Source organism: Cydia strobilella, chromosome Z (genome assembly GCF_947568885.1).
Source record: "Cydia strobilella chromosome Z, ilCydStro3.1, whole genome shotgun sequence".
Classification (NCBI taxonomy): domain Eukaryota; kingdom Metazoa; phylum Arthropoda; class Insecta; order Lepidoptera; family Tortricidae; genus Cydia; species Cydia strobilella.
This window is the reverse complement of record NC_086068.1, coordinates 26,533,503-26,556,725: the sequence shown is the minus strand read 5'-3', so window position 1 is coordinate 26,556,725 and position 23,223 is coordinate 26,533,503. Positions and strand designations below refer to the sequence as shown.

Sequence of the window (23,223 nt, the reverse complement as noted above, 5' to 3'; positions counted from 1 at the left end):
AATTCAAAAAAAGTTGTTAAAGTCGCTCAATTTCCGCCACGGTCTGAATATGTCAGAGAATAGCAAACACCGTCGTAGTCTAGGGCCACTAGATAAACGACGTGTTTATATAGACCAAATGTTTCTGTATAAACTCTTAAATGGCCTTACTGATTCTTCCACTCTTCTTGAAAAAATTGTCTTTAAATTGCCTCGTTGTATTCCCTCGCGCCACCCCCAAACATTCCATATCAATTTTTGTAGATCTAATTTCGCCAAAAATACTTTTTTAGAGGAGCCTGTCATGATTATAATGTTAACTTCATAAATCTAGATAACTTCTCATTGTCTTTCGGTAAATAATGTAAATATAGTAGTGGTCTGCGGAGCTTACTTTTTCCATAGCAGTGTAATACTACTCCGCATCATTGTATTGTATTGTATTTTTAAATTTTATGTTACCTTATTTTATTTTATTGTATGAGTTTAAAACTTGAAATAAACAATATTATTATTATTTGTATCTCGTATAAACTCACGGGTATATACATCCCGGTCATTTGATAGGCGTGCGTGGGGATACAGATCCAACACGTAGAGGCCCTTTGGAGAAGTTTGCTGTTATGTAATACACCTGCTAGAACCCATTCACGGGTACAAATAGATACCCGTAAATCGGTCCCAACAGGCGTAGGGGCTATTATAAATACAGTGGAAAAGAGTGCCGGTTATGGTATTGAAGTTTGGCTGGTCAAAAGATTGGGCTATTGCTGAGAGGTCCGGACACCTGACATAACAATGTCTGTACACGTTATCGAGGCAGGTGGTGACTCGCCGCCGACTAGATGGGCCCCTGAAACTGCCGTCGTGAAGACGACCAGGAGCAACACCGGTGTGAGCGGCTCAGGGGTGTCGAGAGGTGTGCGCCGCTTTCTACCCAGTGGCTGTTACCAGCCACTGTGCCAACTCGCGTCTTATGCATCTTTCACTTCCATCCCTGGAGCATATAGCTCTTACGACTCCCCTCTGGACGGCCAATGAAGGCAAGCCAGAGCTGAGAGTCCTGCGGGTCCCCTTGGAATCCACTCCGACCGACGAAGACACGCCGGAGACGGAGACCCTGACCGACTCTCTGAAGCACTTGGGTCTGTGGGGTCGTCACTCCCCAACAGCTCGCCACAAGCTGCCCTGCGGGCAATTATTATTATTATTACTACTCACTTTGTTTAAAAAAAATGTCATTGTTCTATAGTCTTATGTAACGTACAGTCCGTTAACTCTCAGAATGACCTTCGGATTTTAGAAAGATACATCTGGTATCGGCGATAACACGCGAAGGTGATACTGCTGTTCTGCTTTCTTATTCTCACAAAAAGTTTTAAACTTACCGCAAATAGTTAAGGATACCTATTGTCTCAATGTAAAATAAGGCCTAATTTAATGACATTATGCTTAATATTCGGTTGATGACTATATTGCGATTTGACTTTTTGTCATAATCTAAATAAAATAGAATCAGAATTTGAAATTGGAAAATAAATTTGAAATTATATAGAGTTGATAATACCAGTCACATATTTCAATTCATATGGTAAAATTATACAATTGGAAAATTGAGATATAATTGTTATGGTGGTATTAACTACTCTTATGTAGTTTAAGGCTGAAAAGACGACTGCACTCTTTGGGTGTTTGATTGCAACTAAATCAGTAAGAGACTGTCATTTTCTATAAAGCGATTACGTCCGATTTTACCCGAAAAACGAATGTCATTCTGAGAGTTAACGGACTGTATGTATGTTTGTAAGCATGATTGATACTTAGGTACTTTATTAGTTTTGTATCCAATTGTTACTTTTGTGTATCTTCCTATTTATAGGCAGTGCCGAACAAGCCCTGTTTCTACTTGTTATCAATATCAGTATGTTATAATTAATGGAACTATAGGTCTTATTGTATATCTGCAAGTTTAAACTTATCTGTATGTGACTGTTTGTTTCCTAAGTAAAAAAAAATTAAAAAAAGAAACGAAGAACGAACGCTCGGGCCTGAGCATTTTAAGACCTAATTATGTACCTACCGTTACACACAATATTTTTTCTAAGACAGCGGCAAACACCTAAAATTAGAAATAAAATCAAATTAACATTGATTTGTAGATCTTTGCCTAAAAGTCACAATAAAAAAAAACAACAGTTGCATAATATTGTATGAATATCCCTAAGAACACTGCTGTCAGGATCCTTATAACACTTGCGCCGGGGGCCCGCGCGCCGCGCTTCTTATGAAGTAGATTTCGATCTCACTGGCAGTCATATAAACTACAAATAAGAGTGCTGGAGTATAAAAATGTCGATATTGATTCACCCACCCATTGTCGCGTAAACGCTAATGTTCTTATTTGATAGCTGCTGTGCTTTTGAATGATTCTCTTGATGTACCAATGTTTTAACAATGTATCGATGAGGGCTACTCAAAGGCAAAATATATTATGAAGCAGAGCCATAATACCCGATAACATCATAAAATGTTGTAATGACCTAATCATTGTATTCACGAGACCTTGATATCGAGTAGTCGCACCGAGCAGCGCGTACTCGACGGTGTCCGCCGTCCTCACGCACATGTGGTGGCTACGCAACAGCGGCCGAGACACATAGTGCCTTCCAGCGACCGACAATTGCACGCTGTACTCACGAGAGTTTGGTGTCGAGCAGCAGTAGGCGGCCGGCGCGCGAGCCGAGCAACGCCTGCGCCACGGTGTCCGCTGCGCTCACGCACAGCACGCGGTGGCTGCGCATCAGCGGCCGCGACACGTAGTAGCCCTCCAGCGAACGCGCTTTTCTGCAACCGACAATCTTATTTACGTCACCGCCGAGTATCAAGTAGACTTGGACAAAAACGTGTTGTTATCAACAACAAAATTTCAACCGGGGTGAATAGGGATGGCGGGACGAATAGTGATAAATTGATAATAAGTTTTTGGCAAAAATTACTTTTTTGGTACAAGCTTTTATCGCTGACTGTAAGTACTTCTCTTTCCACAGGCAACTAATACTCATCGAGGCAATTCTAAAAACCCCAAACACAATTAGGTTGCGTTGTTTTATCACAGAGTACCTATGACCAACTCCTACCTCCAACATCAGATTAGATCGTTTGTACCATCATATTGCATTGTCACCTGACTTACATACACCCCAGGTCAAAAGTATGGAAACAACGTTGTTTTCTTTAATATCTCATGTTTTTATACTTGTTGTATATATTTGTAAACTAAGACTTACATTAGGCAAACCCAAAAGATTAAAAATACACGCTTAATATCAAAACATCCTTTTTTTTTTTGACGCAGGGGTAAATGCATTTACGCATCTCGCCCCCGGGCATGGGAAAGCCCATTGGGGGGGCGGTATGTGGGACTCGCTCCTCCCAAGGCTCCCTGTGCTAATCAGAGGGAGAGGAGGAGAATACCCACTAACATCCCCTGCGGCGTTTCCGTCACCTGCCGTTGACGGGAGGCGCCATGTGATCGCTAGCATTCTAACCACGACGCCTCCCCAATATCAAAACATCCTAAAATATTGTCAAAAAGCTAAAAAAATAAAGTAGGAAAAAGTTACATAATTATACCTACCCTTTAATTACATGACAAAATGTTGAATTGGCAACTATCAACAGCCAGAGTAATTTACTTTTAAAATGTTCTATTGTTATTTTTACCAAATTGTCAATGAGTAGTATAAAATCCATCGCTTAAAAGATCACACTTTTCTATTGAAATACAAGCTTGTTTCCATACTTTTGGCCTGGGGTGAATGCATGCAAATTTTCAGCTTCATCGGAAACCGGAAAGTGGGTCAAGTTTAACTTGCAAGATTTGACCCGTACAAACATACATAGGTACATAGCAAGTTAAATAAAAGTGTGATACTATACAGCACGACCACGGAAGATTTTATAATTTCTTTTGCGTACTTTTTGTACTCTTATAAAAAAAATGTACTCATACGGTTTGGGCACTGTGTGACATAGGGGCCGTGGCCGTCCTGGGTAGTACCTTCCTGGCACGACCAGGCTTTATTTTATGACATAAGTGGTTAATTTAATAGTCAATATACTACAAAGAAAGTACTTTTTGTACTTCTATAAAAATAAATTTTGCTCATACGATTTAGGAAATGTGACTTAAGAGGTTGTGGCCGTGCTGAGTAGATGCTATTTGGCACGACCACGCTTTCATAAAGGGTTAATTTAAGTCAAAATACTACAAAATAAATGCGACATAAATAAATAAATAGTCCGACAACAAATGGTATTTTTTTTCCTAAATTAGTACCGCAAAAGAAATAACAAAATCTTCCGTGGCCTTTTTGCGTGGTTTAGTTTAGCATCACACAAATAAAAGCTTGTAAAAATTGGGTTTGACATTTACTTGATAGTTAAAAACTACTTACACAAACTGTATCATGCAAAATATACTATTATTTTCATTGCATGATACAATTTGTGTGGGTATACAGGGTGACATTAAATTGGTGATACAAAACACTTGATTGTGGCTCAGTTAATGCCCAATAGTATACTACAGTAACTCCGTTGTTAAAATTAGCTGTATTTAATTATCGCTAATTTTCTAATAAAACAAATAATTAAAGTCCCGAAGTGTGGTTACCCCACGTTAAATACCTAACTGTCATACCTGTCACTCGATGTTTTCAATGTAAGTTAATAATTATCGATATCACCATTAGTGACACTCGTGTAACTAAAGCCCAGTCCAGACGGACGGGACAATTATGGTGGCATTTAAGTGCTCTAAATTAAAAAATAATGCCCCTAAACGCGCCTACTGGCGTCACAAATCTCCATTGTATCGGTCATAATCTTACAATCGAAGAAAAGGGGAATCGGCGGGCCAAATTGGCGTTTGCATCCACACCACCTGATTTGATCAGACAATTTAATCAGATTAGCACAAAACTGTTCCCGTCTGGACTGGCCTTAAGCTGTTTAGTCTTATGTGCCCTGATACATTTATGGTAATAATAAGCGAATCAATTTAAATTAAATTATTTATTAATGTACGTAATCTACCGAATGTAACAGAATCTTAAAATACCAACGTTTCAATAAAAGTAGTGTGCACCTACTTTACCTAAACGTATTTTAAGATGTGTGCAAAATGCCCACCGCCTTCCTGGACACGAAGTCTAATTCATATGATTGATTTTGAGTCTGCATTGGCTTTCACAGAATTGAACACCTCAATTATCTTTTGGCGAAGTTCATAGACGGTATTTGATTCCCGTGCGTACACTCTCCTTTTAATTTCGCCCCGCAAAGGACGTGGAGTCGGCCATGCGAAGATTGGGACTTCGAGACGGCTTTGCGACTCGTACGGCCGTTTCGTCCAATCCATCTGTCAGGGAACTCTTGCTCCAAATGATTTCGCACACTTAGAGCAAACTGCGCTGGTGCACCATCTTGCCGGAAATGAGGATTCTCCAAATTTTGCTCCGGCACTTCTTGTAGCAAAATCGTCAACACGTTTCTCGAGAATAATTTTATCTTAAATTTTATTGTAAAACCGAAATCTTGCATGAAATCTTATTTTCTTTGACAAGTGACAAGTACTAATCAAAACACGTTTACATCATAAACTGTGGCAGGTGATTGATAACCAAAGAGGAAAATGTTCATTTGAAATCATTTAACCTTTTCTTTGTTTATCATTATGTTAGGATAACCATGTGAAGCCTAAAAAAACGGGATAAAATAAAAAAATTAAACAAATTACTTTTGATTATTTTTAAAGCATCAGACTTAATTGAGGGGCTTAGTTTAGGGAAGATGTATGTAAAACATTGATTTTGTATCACCAATTTAATGTCACCCTGTATATTCAGTCAATAGATAATAGGTATTACGCAAAACTCTGCGCGCTCGGCACGCGAGCACGCGAGCAAGCGACTACGGCGTGACGGCGTCTCTCCATAAAATAAACAAAGGCTTTTGTTTAACGGATTAGGGTCTGAGGGCTAAAAATCATTTGAGAAAAGTTATACTATACGAGTAGAACAAATTTGTGATCTGTGAAATGGGGTTGGCCGGTCAAATGGCGCCAGCATAGGTTTTCCTGTCAATCTCTAGAATTTTGTATACTTCTTGGATTTTTATGACTTGATGCAAAATCTCATAGAACAAAACTAGAGACAGGGAAAACCTTTGCTGGCGCCATCTATGCAAACCTTGTTATTATTGCATAAGTAATTAATTCAGAGGCCGAAATTCTCGTGGCAGTTTGAATTGTCATCAGGGACAGGGACAGGACTATATCGATACAATGTAGAATACAACATATTAAAAGTAATTAAAAGTAGAGCTAAATAACAAGCGGTCTTATCGCTAAATTAAATTATTAAATTTCTTTATTTGAGAGACAACATAATTATGGTCCATAAATTTGTTAGTTATAGCTTATACCTATGTTAGTAAGAACAACAACAGTAACAACACTAACCTACAACAACAGTAACCTAAAGAGCGATCCCACCCAGATAACTTTTGAGTAGCTAAAATGCGAAATAGAGATGTGTAATAAAAATAATGAAAACTTTGAATTCAGTTCAGTGTTTTTTTTTATTTCACGTTGAAGTCTGTTTTAGTGCTAACAAATATTCCATTAGTTTCTTTATAAAAGAGATAAGTCAGTATTTATCTTTTTTTTCATATTAGGTATCTGCTTGAATTACTGCTTTTACAGTCAAATATACATTCACTTGAAAATTGAAAGGTAGTAACTCTCTACACAGCCCATAGCACAAGATACGAGTTTTTTTCAAAGTAGTGCCGATATATATATAATATAAAGCTGCTTAAGCGAGCTATGTTTATTTAAAATTTGAGGTTACACCTGTACCTGTATAGACTGGGGAGGGAGTTGTGCGCATGCAGCTCGAGCTCTGTGCAGCGCAGCGCGGCGCGCACACGCGCCACGGAGCGCGGCGAGAAGTACGAGTCCACGCGCAGCGCGCTGGAAAGCTGCTCGGCGCTGACGAGGCCCGCGCGCGCTTCCGCTGGGGGCTCGTCGCGCACACTTGCCTGTGCACGGGAAAATACTCCATGAACCCTGCCCTGGTATGTTCATCTAATAAGGATGTTGACAATTTTTTAGAACTGTTTTCATTTTATAGATAGACACGTAATAGTCGTAGACAAAATGGTCTTAGCTTCTTGATTCTGGTCAAAAGTCCTTTGAGTTTATAGTTACGTGAGATAATTGAAAGTACGTACTCGGTGCGCGAGTTAAACGTATCTTTTTATGTGCATATTGTTGATAACTTAACCAAAGCTTTGCGTTTGTGTATCAAAGCCAAAGGACAATATTTTGAAGTTTTTTTATTTATTTCAGTTATATGATTATAGCTTAAATTTTTTGTAAAGGACGTGTAAGTAAGAAAATTATTCCAAAAAATGTTGTCAACGTATTTTTGGGCCACACAGTATACCGGAGAAGTGAACGTGAAAATAAAACAGGCGCTAGCCGCTGTCTTTATACCTACTGCTATCTTAAATATATAGAACAACCAAACTTGTTTGCAACCGATATGGACGTTCAATAGAGATGGGCCGAATACGGTTCAGATCTTACCGAACCGAAAATTTGGACCAATTATTGTGCTCATGTGTAAATGAGCAAGTAAAGATGAATCGCTTCCTAGGCAGCTCTAGGCAGCTAGGCACCCTAGAATAGGCAAGGGACTCGCCATCATCAACACTGTCCAAATAATCAAAACATCCTACGGATTTAACATGTTTCATCATGTGTTTTAATGACAGCGGGAAAACGTAAACTGATGGAAAATAGTACTTGAAAAATTCTGCAGGAGCTTACATTTTACAGCGTTGCAACAAAACAAACATGATGAAACATATTTGCCGAATAAGTATTAGGCAATTCAACCGAATAATTCGACCGAATACGAACATTGGAAAATGTGCCGAATATGCCGAATACGGATTAATCAATGAATATTCGGCCCACTTGTAATGTTCAATTTATGACGATTGATTCTCAATATTTAGACGCGACGCGACATAAACAAAATCCTACCAGGGGGTCGGCTCTGGGCATAAACTTGGTGATGTCGAACTCGATGGTGCGCTCTTGAGGCTTGGTGCCAGAATCCGCGCGAAATCTCCACAATGTTGCAAAAACGGCATCTAAATAGGATAGAAATTAAATAGGCCACTGGTACTATTTGCGATAAAAAAAGTCATGGTATTAGATAGTTGTTATTACTGATGTGCCAACAGAAAGTTTTGAAAATTGATATATATTTCTAAATAGAATACTTTCGGAAACATCTCACATTTTTGTATGAAACCCACAACTTTCCATTTTCGTAATGAAAACTTTCTTTATTGGTTATGAAATTTTCCTGAAATTTCGGAGAAGTATTCTAGCTTTTTGGAAACATTCTACACTTTGCACAACTGTTGTTGGAAATTAAAAAAGTTTGGTTTACACACCTGGTGGTTCTGCATATAATTTGATTTCGTTGGGTTCTGATACAGGCAGAGTAACATACGTATGCGGCTCCCATTTTTTCAATAACGTATCGTAGAATTCCAACTTGCATTTCACTTCTTCGTCCTATCATTAAAAATAAACCAATTCAATGAAAATGAAAAAATGAAAATATTTTATTTCATTAATAAAATGTTACATTACAAGGTAGTAGGTTGGGACTTCCTTTTAAGTATATTATACCTGTATCAGGAAGCCCTGCTCCTCCGTAGCAACAAGTAATTTTTAGTTTAACAAAAGCAGAAAGAAAACTTAAGCTAATACAATTTTATCTACATTAAATGTGTGTGTGTGTGTGTGTGTGTGTGTGTGTGTGTGTGTGTGTGTGTGTGTGTGTGTGTGTGTGTGTGTGAGTGAGTGAGTGTGTATGTGTGTGTGTGTAGGTGTATGAGATCGTGTGAGTGCAGGTGGTGAGGTGATGTACTAATCGGCACTTCTTATATATAGGTACTTTAAAGCATAGAACTATGTATCGTACTTTTCTTACACAATAGGTATTTTCTTATACAATAGGTACTGTAAAATGTAAAATGTCATATTTTCTTACTTATTATATTAAAACTGATAAGTAGGTACTTTAGAGTTTGAGTTAATATCAACTTAATTTAATATATCAGAGCCTCTGTCTCCTCGTAGTTAAGTATTTTAAGCCACTCGGTTAATATTTTTTTCCATTTATATAGTTGTAAATTGTATATTGTATATATTTAGTATTTTGTTTATTTTATTGTACACATATGCAGATTGCGCTCCAAATTGTCTCTTAGCAAATACAGATTTTGTAGTTGATATGGGGGCAACATTATGTTTTCTTCTACGATTTAGCAGCTGTGGGTTAAATGGTAATGTTTTATGTAGTCTCGTTGTTAGACTCAGTACATACAGCTTCCTCATTGTTAGTAAGTCACTTAGGTGGTAGAGGTCTTTCGTTGGGAATCTGTATGGCTTAGAGTACATAACCTTTAGTAAACAACGTTGCCCCCTTTCAACTTCCAGAAACTTCAATGATTTTAATAACGGAAGTTTATTAATTATAGCCATTGTTTTAAAAGCTAGTACGAACAACTAAAATCTATATTTTCTCAAACTTGTAATGAAATGTTGACATGACTTACTTCAAATTTGGTGAAAATACTACGTATCCGGTGCGATGAGTGAAGATGCGATATGTACCTAAAGGAATTTCATGCAGCCTTACACACCTAGGCATGTAAAGCAACCTTCTTTTCTTTTTAAACGTCAAATTCAAAATTGTGACACAACGTCTTGGCATTCAACCATAAAAAAAACTATTTAAGCAATGTTTTTGGTTCGTTATGACATTCTGCCATTAAGCTCTGGTTTCCTAGGAAAGCGGTGCCGTGAATGACGTCACTAGAACGTTGTCTATGTAAACCAAATGGCTCGGTTTCCTACAGGGCGGTAATTGACACCGTAACGTCAAAAAGCGGTGCCGCCATTTGCATGACGGCCGTCTTGATGGTGTCGTTAGTTTCGTGAACGTTTTATTTGATAGCGGTGAACCCATTTCTACTAAAATTTCAAATGCACCTTCTGTACCACGGGATTTGATTAAATGATCTTCCGTACTACGATTATTTTCCTCTTCTGATGATAGTTCATCCTCCAAGTAAATCATTAAAGCTAAATCAAGGTCGTCCATTTTATCTCCTGGATACGTTTCATTTGACGTTGATGGCTGACGGTGTGTTATGACGCCGTGGAACTTTCCACATGTCGTCACCGTAAAGAAGGTCATCTTTTTGCGTCCGCTATATCACGGCACCGCTTTCCTAGGAAACCAAAGCTTTACGCTTTTTTTTGTTTTTATTTTTATTTATTTATCGTATGGCGTTTACACACTGGTTATAAAAATATATTATTACAGTAAGTATTCAAAATGTACAATTATGCAGATATGAACTCGCATTCTTCGTTAGGTTTTTTAAATCTCGAACAACATGTGGTGTATAGTCTCATTAGTAGTAGTTTTTTATTATAACTCAGGGGTCTTAAGATTTCTGCATGACTAAATAACTTTTGCTGGTGAAAAAAAGAAAAAGAAATCTTTATAGGGCTGTATCTCCTAAACCGTGCGTCGTAGCGTAAAAAAAATCCCCTTTAATACCCCACGCACTGAATAACCTATCACATTAGGACATGAAACAATCATCATAATCATCATATTTTTATTATTATTTCATTGCAAGTTTGAGAAAAGCATTATATAAATCTCGGCGAGAAAAGGGGTTGCCGGCTGCGTATCCCTACCATCTCGCTACGCTCGGCCGTCTATATCTACTTGGCCTGCAACCCTTCGTATCCCGGCCTCTATAGTAATGTAATATGTAACAATATGCAAATACTTTATTTGAATACTATATCTTAAGGTGGTTCGATTTTCATACAAAATTCAATCTGCTTTAATTAAGGCACTACACACTATTACTACACAAATATTTGCTCATTTATCTACTTTCGAATACTCGTTTGCGCTAAATTAATAGAAAAACTTTGTTTCATACAGAAATCATACATAAATCAACGTAATCTTTTCATCAATTTTACGTATGTGTGTGTCACAAATGTCGTGTAAATACGTTGCGTGCGGCGTTGCCGCTCTATGACGTTGGCGACGTTGCCTGGCCGACCTGGCAGGATTTGCAGTGCCGTCATGTTTAGTGCATTTTTTGTTGACAGTGTTGACACTGACACATAGGGTCATGTTTATTGTGACTTATCAATTTGTTTGTGTAAATTGAAAATGATAGCAACGTCTAAATCAAGTTACAAAATCATCGGTATTCTGGTCCGCGAAAATCCAGGAAAATTCAGACTCAATTGAAGCGGAATTCATGATGGTGAAGTTTCGTAAGGTACAGTTTCACTCCTTCATTGTACATTGTAATTTTCTCGTGCCGATCTTGTTAGAAAATAATTCTCACTTCTTCCGTAATGGTACGATAATAAGCAGTGAACAATACCTATATAATGTAATTATTACTGTTTTGGTTGCCGAATAGTCAAAGTGAGGTTTTTTTTTAGGTATTGTGCAAAATGAAGTGGCATTCTTGGAAATAAAATGTTTTCCTTCATTAGACAGAAAAAATCAGGACATCCTCACTGCAATAAAATAGAAACTTTCCTGGGATTGAAAATGATGGAATTTTGTATATGAATGAAAAACACAATTATTACTACCAGGTAAGTAAGTGATAACTTTATTAGAATCCATATTGTTGCATCATCTTTGTTCCTATAACATTAGAAATATTGTGCTATCATGATATTATTTTTCTTTCAGGTACAGGGACAACTACGAATAACAAATATGAAAAAATGTTATTTCATTTGTTGTGTGAATCCATCTACACCAACAAGACATCCACTGCTGGACATAGGCCTCCCCCAGGGATCTCCACAACGACCGGTCTTGCAAGACCGGCCAAAATATCAAGAAATAAATAATATAAATAAACATGATAAATATCCCGTTTTCTATAATAGTTATAATTAGAAAGCCATGCAATGTTGTTACTCACTGTACTTGAATCCATAAAAAATAAAAATATAAAAAAGTTTTAATTTTATTTTACAATTACTACTTTATTATTAGTACATTATTGTACAACGTTTTACAGTACATAATTATGGCCCTTTACATTTTCGACATATGCACGTATATGCACCATATGTACTAAAAAATATTTTACAGTACATATGGTGCAACTTTCTTGCCCTAGTGCGTAAAGAGCACTTTTCGTGCATATTTCGAAAGTTTAAAGGGAGAATATAATATCACTGAAATATATTTCGGTTATATCGGAATCAAACAAGAATTCTAAGAAGAAAAGGTATAAGATAAGATAACACAAAAAGAACAAAAAAAAGTACCCCTGTCGTACCAGTCTCGAACCCGAATCCTCTTGCACGTATTTCCACGAACAAACCGCAACACCATTGCAGCATACTTACACTGCATGAAATTGTCTACTATAAGCATCACGGAAACACTGTTTGTATGTGTGAGTAATAGTAGGAAATAGCATGACAGAAACACTCTGTCGACATTAAAGGTGGTTTTTGCACAATGAAGTATTCAATGTTTATTATAATAGTTCAATATTTATGTAAAGAGTGCGCTAAACATACTTTTAAGTATACAGATACCAACACTATTCCACAAAAAAATAAAACCTGAAAATTTGCGAAAGTGACGCCATCTAGCGGGGTTTAAGCTTTGGGTAACCTAGTCGAACCACCTTAAGTATAACGTAACTTTTACCACGACCACACAAACCGATTAGACAAGAAAAGCTTCAATGATAAGCACTCACAATGCCAGGTATGGGGAACATCGTGATCCTAGAGACAGTTCGCGGGTGCGGGTAGCGCCAGGACATGGCGTCGCCGTGTAGCGTCACCTGGTAAGCCATCGGGAACTGGCCCCCGGTTACTATTTTAAAAGCTCCACTTCTGTAAGTATATATTACTGCCATTAACGTTACATTCTCTGGGTAACCGTTAGTGTCAAAAACAAAGCAGAAAAGATTACTGTGAATTTCTGCTCCAAAGGAAGATTCTCCTTTTGTTTCACCGAGGTCACATTACGGTTGTCAACTACACACATCAGATGATCAGTCTATATAAGTCCAACTGCTGGGTTATCATTGTACGAGAGTTTGTGAATTTATTCCCATTCTCTGTACATACAAGTTTGTGGATTTTTTGCAAATGTATGCATAATAAGATAATTCACTCACATGCAAAATACAAATTTATTAATATTTATAATACTGAGCACTTAGAGTGACTATAAAGCGTCAAATAAAGCAGAGGAGAAAATAGGTGATATATTGGGGCATTTTGAACTTTATTTTAAACTGATAGGGTTCAAATTTGCGTAATATTTGACACCCTTTAAGCCCGTTAAAATTAACCACACCTAAACGTACATTTTGTTTTCTACGGACTAGATAACTGGTAGCTAAAAAGCCAATAATTTATATAGATATTTATTGCAACAAAATGCTGATGCTGTATAATTTACTTGAGATCGTCCTTGTAATACTGGTCGGAGGCCTCGACAGACTCCAAACTGGGTAAGGCTCTCTCGGACATGCTCCGCTTACTGTAAGACCGCAAATTATCGCTGCTTTCTTCCTGCGGCGCTAGGAGCTCCTTTTCGTCCTCCTTGACACACTATAATAATTAAACAAAACATTTCTACATCGACACAAATATACCTCTAAAACGCAATTGCGGGTGATCAAAAATCCAAACATATATATAGAGATGGGAAACTACCCGGGTAAATACCTGTGACCGGCTATTTACCCGGTATATGTCCGGGTGTGGCCTGTAATAGGAGCAAATATTAAACTGTAGGCTACCCGATAATTACCTACCTGTGGGTAAATACGCGGGTACTTTTTTGTAATGTTACATAAAACTAATGTTCAAATTAATTACGAAAAGGTGGCTATGAGATGAAGTTCTATTTTAACATATCAGTCCAATTATGAAAATCGTGTAAAATCATTCCCTGGCTTCCGGAAATGTTTTAAAACGCTTTTAATAAGAAAAATGAAAATGAAGACTACTGATGAATGATAATAAAAAAATTTTGTGTAGTATTACAACTTCGAAAGCTCATAAGTCAAATACAGTTAGTTTTATGACAAAAATGTATATATTGTATGTAACCTTTTTTGTAGGAGATTTTGTCTACTATAGTTTATACATGCAGCACTTCGATATTAATGACACATTTCAAGAAATATGAAAAAAATAATTTTTACCCCCCTCCCCTCCCACCCACAACCCCGCCGACCGAAGTTATTATCAACGTACGATAATATACTCAAATCTGAAAAAGAAAACTTATGACGGCATTTTTATTTTTATTTATCAATATTATATTTAACATTTCATAGTATAATTACAACTGAACGTTTCACTGAACAGTTTCATTTTAAATGACGCACAATAAGTACAACCACTAACTCTGTTTATATCTCCACTTTTACACAAATCGACATGTGCAACAAGAAATTAATATACCCGTCCATTTGGTTAGATATGGGTAAATACCGGGTAGATGGGTATTTACCTGGGTGGGTAAATTGGGTAAATACCCGCGATCCATCTCTAATTCTATACAAAAGAAATAAAAACCTTTTTACGATCTGATCACAACTAGACAAGTAGGTGGGTCAAAATTATTTGAAAAATTAATCAATCATGGGTCCCGCTTTACGAAAGCTTATAACTTGTAATACAAGAAGCTGAGTAATACAAACTATCTCTTCTATTTAGCACGATGCATAAACAACTAACGAGAATTAAGGTCAGTGTAGAGAAAACAGGTATATACAATTTGTGGTTGGAAACCATCATATGGAAAAACACTCGAATTTGTATACCGACGTCGCTCAGATACAGTCAGAAAGGAAGATCTTCGCTCCTGCTCTCGCTTCGCAAGAGTTAGAAGCGACGAAAAGATTGTAGACGGTCTTACCTGATAGACGCGCGGTCTACTCCACATTGACCTTACCTGTTTATCAGCCAACGTGTCCATTGCTAGTTGTATTCTGCAGAGGGCGGCGAAGTCTTCCGGCCGCACGTCCAGCGTGACGCGGTCCAGGTCTAGGGTCACGCGCACTGAGGGCTCGCGCGCCGACACGCCGTCCTCAGCCCTTCGCCACGCTTCCCAGCTGCACTCCAATTCCATACTGCCCAAAAGAATAGTATTTTATGCAACCGTTGTTTAAGAAAGGTCAAAAAAGGCGAGTGGCGTGAGTAACAATTTGGGGCGAAGCCGAAAATTGTTAACAAAGGCGCCACGAGATTTTTTTGACTCAGTTAAACAACGTTGCATGCAACACTTTTTCTACGACCAAAGCACTTACTTTGAAATAAAATTGTAAATTTTACAAATATTTTTCATGTCATCTAGTGGACTTCTACCTACGGTATCTACCTATTTTAAATAGTATAATCTGAGACAGTTCTGTTGGAGCATTAAAAAAATATAGGTATAAATAAAATAAAAACATATAGACATGTTCACTTATTTGTCAGAGATGACATTTAAAATAAGGTTGGCAACAATGTATTTCATACAATATTTTTTAAGTGGTCATTACACGAAGTATCGAAGAGTGCCAAACAGATACTGCGTGTATGCACAAATGCGTTTTTGGGGAATAGACTAAAGGCTTGTCTTGACAACTATAAGGTAGGGTTTTAAAGATGTGTGCACGACCGTTTATATGACAAATAAAATTACGGGAGTAGTAAAAATAATTTAACTACACACATATCATACACCCTCTATGATGCCTTCAAAATCCGTAAATAATGACAGCGCATTTTTTTCTGTAGTGATGCACTGGACTTTTTTTTAGAATATGTAATTTAATGTTATTTTTGACCAGAATCATGAGCTGATTCCATGCTTCTAGGCCAGAAACAATGTCCCAAAATTTTCATACATTTTACGTATTTTCCATTTTGTTACCGCCGTAATCGGCCGTGCAAAGTGTTTGAAAAATGGCAACGGAATGGAAAAATAAAACATGGGACGCTTTTTTCTACCTAGTAGACGAAGGAGCTCGTGATTCTGAGTAGGAAAAACATTAAATTTACCTATTTTGGAAAAAAGTCCAGTGCATCACTACAGAAAAAAATGCCCGATAATGGCCTTACATTAAGATAAACTGTTTTATTACTGCAAATTTTTTATCTGTGAAAACGTTTTAATAACTTCATTATTATATCAAAATCGATTAGGTAATGAAATTGAAATTTCGAACATCTCTGGAAAAAAAGGAATTTGATTTGACCCCTATTCTAATATCAGTCGAGATGACGTTTTGTTCGAAATGAAATGTCAATTGCATACAATTTTTAACAAATCTCGCATTATGGACGGTATGGAAAGGACGACCATCTCTTATGGCAGAACTATTGCAAAAGTGACCAGCTTTCAGCTGTAAATAATAGTTCCTAATCTCTCCGGTGGCGCTAGTTAAGCTTTGGGACATGAGTATAACATGAACCATATATGGCAACAAATAACCCGACCAAATTACGTAGGTTATTTTTGGTAGTATTTCGGTGTATGGTGGCGCCGCCTTATTACTGTTTTTTGATGAACACTTTTCAAACATAGAGATTTGGCTCCTTTATATAGTCTCCATGTCTCGCATGTTAGTTGGTATCGACACCGACTCTAGTTTGTCTCTGAATAAAAAAAACTACGGATGCATGACATGCGTGAAAAAAGTTTTCATTTGCCGCTATTTGACATGTTTGACATGAGTTTATCTTTTAATTAGTTTGTAAGTAAAAAATATTTTGATTTGTTGTTTTAAAGCAAAAGTTTCGTGTAAAATGAGCGATAAAGATATTTCGGAGACGCCACCTGATATCCGCGAGTTCCGCCAGAGCAACGTCGGCCCAATGTCGGCTGTAATATGAGGTGGGTGAATAGGTATATCATAGAAAGTTTATAATGCGTAATGTAGATAAAATAGTGTATGTAACTGTACATAATTAGGCATTAAAACACTCATGTAGTCCTTTTAAGAAACTCACTTGGTTCGTTTCTTAAACCCACACTCGTATTTTAATGTCTTTCTTTATGTAGCAGTCACATAAACTACTATTATAACTCACTTAAACTATCGTGAGACATATTTCAAAATATTTATCAGTACGGTTTTTACTCACTATTGTGTTTAGAATCCGAAACATGTCGCCAAAAGCGACTAAACATAATAGTGAGTAAAAACCGTACTGATAAATATTTTACTATTATAACTATTTTATATACTACAGCACGTAGTTACCCTAGCATCATCGGTTGCAGGAGGACATGGCGCCGGTCGGAGGGCGGGCCGGCGGCCACCAGCAGCGCAGACAGTAGTGCGCGCGCGACCAGCCGCTCCGGCCGCGCCGCGGCACCTATCTGAAGCGATGCGCTGTCCCACCCTATTGTACCTTCGCTGCCAGTCACCCCGAGCTGACTCATTTGGATTACGATATTCTCCAAGTTGTGGCTAACTGTAAGAAAATAAATAAATATTAAAACTGCCCCTGGCTGAATATCAACCAACCAGACCAGAGTAGCTAGGATCTGCGCCCAATCGTGTCAGAACGCAAAGTAGCAATTTGATTTTAAATGCAATGAAAAAAGTATTTGGCAGACCAATCCATATCGTTCACGTTCATAAGTAAAAAAGGCTCACCCATGAATTTACGCAATTTAAGGAACGGAGGTGTATGAAAATCGCCGTCTCTCATTGAGGTAGTATTTCCTTTCTCACTATTTTTCTGCAAATTTTTTTGGACCTATAAAACAAATTTAATGTTAGCATTTAATTTGTACAATTAAAAAGTAAATACAGAAATATATCTGGTACCCAATAGGGCCAATCGTTTGTGCTTTTAATGCAAAGACAAAGCTTAAATGGGCCAACTTTTTATTTTCCCGTTTTTTTAGTTCTAGTTAGGGTTCCGTACCCAAAGGGTAAAGACGGGACCCTATTACTAAGACTTTGCTGTCTGTCCGTCTGTCACCAGGCTGTATCTCATGAACCGTGATAGCTAGACAGTTGAAAATTACAACAAATAATAAAATCCCATACAACAAACGTGATTTTTTTGCCGTTTTTTGCGTAATAAATGGTACGGAACCCTTCGTGCGCGAGTCCGACTCGCACTTGGTCGGTTTTAAAAAAAATACGACCATTGCCAATTCACCCTTTAACCAGTCGTAGTAGAATTACCAGTTGGTTGATGAGAGTTAGCCGGCGCAGAGTATCCGCGGAGAGTCCCAGCAGCACCGGCCGCTCCACGTCCACGGTCACGGATCCTTTGACGCCGCTGTAGTTGCTTGGCCCGCTGCCTGTCAAACAAACCACCTTTTCATATTTATATGCAGGAAGGGGTGAGATATATTACCAAGTATTGCACATAATTCCAGGCCCTCTCAGACTAATCGATGAATTAAAACGCGACAGCACAATCCACGCGTTAAGTAGTAACACCTAACTCCTAACAGTCTATAGAACATTGACTGTACCACCAGTCGGCATAACAATCTTGACAGTGGCGAGCGCCGGCGGTATGTCGGTCACCGGGTCCGGCGTCCCCTTCGCCGTCGATAATAGCGGCTGACTGCCATCCTTTTCGCCCGCTCCCAGCCCAATCCATGCGTTAAACAGTGACACCTATAACAAAATCTGCGAGTTGAAGTACCTAACACAGTAAATTCATAGACAACTTAACTTAGACATTGCATGTTTGATCATTTTCACCTATTCAAGGTCTCAAAACGAAGTAAGCCAATTCAACAAAAAAATCATTGTTATTCGCACCTGAAGATTTTTCCGTGTTTTTTTCCTCCAGTAGTACAAATTGGGCTGATGTAAAGTAATGTGCAGCAGCGCTAACTTGCCGGAAGTCAGCCTAGCACGGGGCAGTTGTAACGCCTGCTGAGCCTGCACACAACGTGGACGGATTACAATAAATATGCTCATACCTGAAAAATCATTAGCATAACAACCGTACGAGCATTAAGAAAGAAACTCATATCATTGTGTACCTTGTTCTTGTGCGATAAAATCCACGTCGGAAATAGTTTTGAGATACACTTACGGTTGTGCTAAGGATAACATTAAAAAGTAGCGCGACATCAACCTTAATGGCTGGCAGGCACGTTATCAGTGTAAGTTTCATTCGTCCACCTACGTACCTCATTCTAATAGAAAAGGTTTGCGGTCAGCTTTCTTTTTTCATTTCAGTTTACCTTTTTCAATCTCCTTCGCATAGCAATACCGTGTTTGTTTAAATATCATATCTGTTAGATCAGTAAACATGCCAGCGTCCATCGACAATAGCCAGAAGTGAAGTACTGCACTACTCGTATATTCAGTCTGCTTGATATCAATAGAAACTATTGTTTTTAATGAAACGTAACTAAAAAGAAGAAAATATCTAGGCGTCATTTACGCCAGAGTTTTCCAACCTTTTTAGCAACAAGCTACGCCAAACAATTTAAAAAATACTCTCATAGCCCTTTCTCGTCAAAAAAATCACATAAATTTTCTTGCTTTAAACGTCCCTTTGCAAGACAGGGGTATAAGTGGTTGGGCATTCCTGTCTTAAATGCCGCTATCAAAAGAATATGTCAAGAAATTAGTTAAAATAATAAATAATATTAAACAAAGACATTACGTGCATATCAAGTTTTGTGTCCATAAGCCTAACCCCTTCGGTAATACTCATTTGGCTAGCGGTTGACTTTAGTTCAGATGCTGACGTTCCCTCGACTTGGTCGGCGTCTCTTTCTGAACCGGCCGTGTCCTAAATAGAAGTATGCATTGTGATAACAAAAAATAACAATAAACGTTAGTAGCAATGACCACTTACTGAAAGGGCGATATGTGAATATATATTGGCGATCTAAATGAATAATAACAATAAACGTTAGTAGCAATGACCACTTACTGAAAGGGCGATATGTGAATATATATTGGCGATCTAAATTAAATATAACAATAAACGTTAGTAGCAATGACCACTTACTGAAAGGGCGATATGTGAATATATATTGGCGATCTAAATTAATAATAACAATAAACGTTAGTAGCAATGACCACTTACTGAAAGGGCGATATGTGAATATATATTGGCGATCTAAATTAATAATAACAATAAACGTTAGTAGCAATGACCACTTACTGAAAGGGCGATATGTGAATATATATTGGCGATCTAAATTAATAATAACAATAAACGTTAGTAGCAATCACCACTTACTGAAAGGGCGATATGTGAATATATATTGGCGATCTAAATTAAATATAACAATAAACGTTAGTAGCAATCACCACTTACTGAAAGGGCGATATGTGAATATATATTGGCGATCTAAATTAAATATAACAATAAACGTTAGTAGCAATGACCACTTACTGAAAGGACGATATGTGAATATATATTGGCGATCTAAATTAAATATAACAATAAACGTTAGTAGCAATGACCACTTACTGAAAGGGCGATATGTGAATATATATTGGCGATCTAAATTTGATGCGAATTTAATTATTCAACAATATTTTATGTAAATTCCGAACACTATTAAAACTGATAATAGTTAATTCATAAAAACTGGCGTGGGGTTTGAACAAATCTATAATCATGTCTATGAAAATATGCAGTGCCCGCTTAAGTGAGTTAATCGTTATTACCAAAGAGGATATAATAGGATAGAGCGGTACTGTCATAGTAAATTTTGTAACCACAGTAAATTCAATGCCATCTATCGACACACTTTAAAACTAAAAATGAATATTTATAAAAATACGATAAAATGTATTTAAATATGGACATAGAGTAACTTATACTAGAGCGGTACTGTCATAGTAAATTTTGTAACCACAGTAAATTCACTGCCATCTATCGACACACTTTAAAACTAAAGATCAAGATTTATAAAAATACTATAAAATGTATTTAAATATGGATAAATGATTCTTTTTATTTGCATTAATTATTTTTATTATTTTGACCCATGTTCTTTCACTGATATGCGTTAAAATTGTTAAATAACAAACGAAACCGTCAACGCCATCTATACGACAGTAGGCCAAAGCTAGTAGCGCCCTCTGATCGAGAATCAAATTTTCTTGATTTTCGAGGCACGTTTTTTACTTAGACTGTATCCATCTATTACGGAGTTATATCTATCTTTGATATGGATAAATGATTTTTTTATTTGCATTAATAATTTTTATATGATTTCGACCCATGTTCTTTCACTGATATGCGTTAAAATTATTAAATAACAAACGAAACCGTCAACGCCCTCTATACGAGAGTAGGCCAAAGGTAGTGGCGCCATCTGATCGAGAATCAAATTTTCGTGATTTTTCGAGGCACGCTTTTTCCTTAGACTGTATCCATCTATTACGGAGTTATATCTATCTCTGGTATTACTTATATTAGGTACCATGTTTTGGTATGTATCATCATGTATCATGATAACTAAGAAAGCAATCCATTTATGAAACGACCAACAAATTCCAAATTGCCGTTATACGCATGAGGGGATTCTCATTTGATATTTTTCGTTTTTGAATAAATAGGTAGGTTATAAAGTTATTTAGAATAGAAGACGCCGTTCACTCGTATAGGTAGTACATAAGATAAATAAAAGTTGCTTAGTGTTTTTCGTTACCTCTTCCTTTTCCTCAGGTTTGGGAGGCGGCCTCAAAGCAATTACTGCGGGGCTATTGTCATCTTCCATATAAAGCGATATTTCGATTACGCCCATTGTCACAAACACCTCCAGATATTCTGACGCATCAATTCTGAAAAAATATCGATTCAATTGAAAGTAAAATGTTGGGCATTTATCAAGCAATCAATTTATTTATTTATAAAGACAACACTGGCCCATAATGGTTATTTATGTACGACAGTAGCGCCGCTGGTGCCTTTCGAGACACTAATTACTTCTCGTGGAGATATTTTGCGGAACGGAGTATCGAAACAAACCATTTTGGTTTAATTAATGCTTTTAGAATTATTAAGTAAGTAAGTAAGTAAGTAAGTAATTTATTTATTGTAAACTGTGTAGGTACATAAAGATGTTCATTAGATCATATATTTATGTAATTGTGAATTATCTCTAATGAATAATTATTAACGACTAATCTAACCCCACTAATCATTTCACACGAAGCTAATATTGTAGTAAATGTAGTGAAAAGCTTTCCCATTTGAAAAATCTTTCCTTGGCAAAGTTTTTTTTTCGCTAGTTTGAGGTGTTCAAAATAGAATAGAATAGTTTATTTCTGTAAAAAAGGGTATGAATTGATGTTACATAATATTGTTTCCAATCCTTAATTTACCATACTACATGGCGTACAAATATTCTTAAATTACTATCTAATATTAAACCTCCATTAAAATGTCACATTGAAAAATAATGAAAGTACAATTAATAATAATAAATAATATTCTACATGACATTAAAGCTCTCCAAGGGGCCTCTACGTGTTGGATCTATATCCCCACGCAAGCCTATCAAAAGACCGGGATTTATAGGCCCGTGAAATCCAAGGAGATACAAATAATAAATAATAAAATCATAAATTGTCAATATCATTTAAGATTAGATTGCACACAATTAAATACATTTAGCAATGAAATTGTATTCAGATCATGTTGAACTTCATAATCTTCCGCTGCTGAGCGGCTGTACATACAAAGGTAATATATTTAGGCCCAGTCCACATTGTATTATCACCACAGTGACATTTCCCATACAATATTATTTTAGTAAACGTTTTCATAGTGCGGCTTCTTAGCCTCAACTATTAAGAAGCCGCAGCGAAGCCGTTTGACTCAAAAACAGGCCGAGTAGTTATTGTTGACCTCCCCCCCACCTTAATATCCCCATTTTTAGTTTTTATAAATTTTCATAAAAACTGTGAAAGCTACAATAAAAATATCCAGGAGAAGTATATTCTCCATAAAATTCTCTACAATATTGCCTTTAGAAGCATATTGTTAAAACTTATAATTTTCAAATTAGCATTGTTCATTTTTTTTAACCCCCATTTTTATTTTAT

General features: G+C 37.0%; 1 protein-coding gene across 1 annotated transcript in view; it reads right to left on the bottom strand.

The window, feature by feature from the left end:
• The window catches only part of LOC134753720 (uncharacterized), a 190,881-nt gene that overhangs the window by 65,201 nt on the left and 102,457 nt on the right, over nucleotides 1–23,223 (bottom strand). The window contains exons 40-53 of the mRNA XM_063689659.1: nucleotides 21,825–21,957; nucleotides 19,817–19,945; nucleotides 18,958–19,080; nucleotides 18,663–18,810; nucleotides 18,349–18,485; nucleotides 17,827–17,929; nucleotides 17,428–17,641; nucleotides 15,015–15,306; nucleotides 13,623–13,774; nucleotides 12,910–13,048; nucleotides 8,515–8,638; nucleotides 8,096–8,205; nucleotides 6,902–7,083; nucleotides 2,677–2,823 (exon numbers count right to left, since the gene is read on the bottom strand). Coding sequence (XP_063545729.1) covers nucleotides 2,677–2,823; nucleotides 6,902–7,083; nucleotides 8,096–8,205; nucleotides 8,515–8,638; nucleotides 12,910–13,048; nucleotides 13,623–13,774; nucleotides 15,015–15,306; nucleotides 17,428–17,641; nucleotides 17,827–17,929; nucleotides 18,349–18,485; nucleotides 18,663–18,810; nucleotides 18,958–19,080; nucleotides 19,817–19,945; nucleotides 21,825–21,957 — 2,133 coding nt within the window. The remainder of the gene's footprint in view (nucleotides 1–2,676; nucleotides 2,824–6,901; nucleotides 7,084–8,095; nucleotides 8,206–8,514; nucleotides 8,639–12,909; nucleotides 13,049–13,622; nucleotides 13,775–15,014; nucleotides 15,307–17,427; nucleotides 17,642–17,826; nucleotides 17,930–18,348; nucleotides 18,486–18,662; nucleotides 18,811–18,957; nucleotides 19,081–19,816; nucleotides 19,946–21,824; nucleotides 21,958–23,223) is intronic.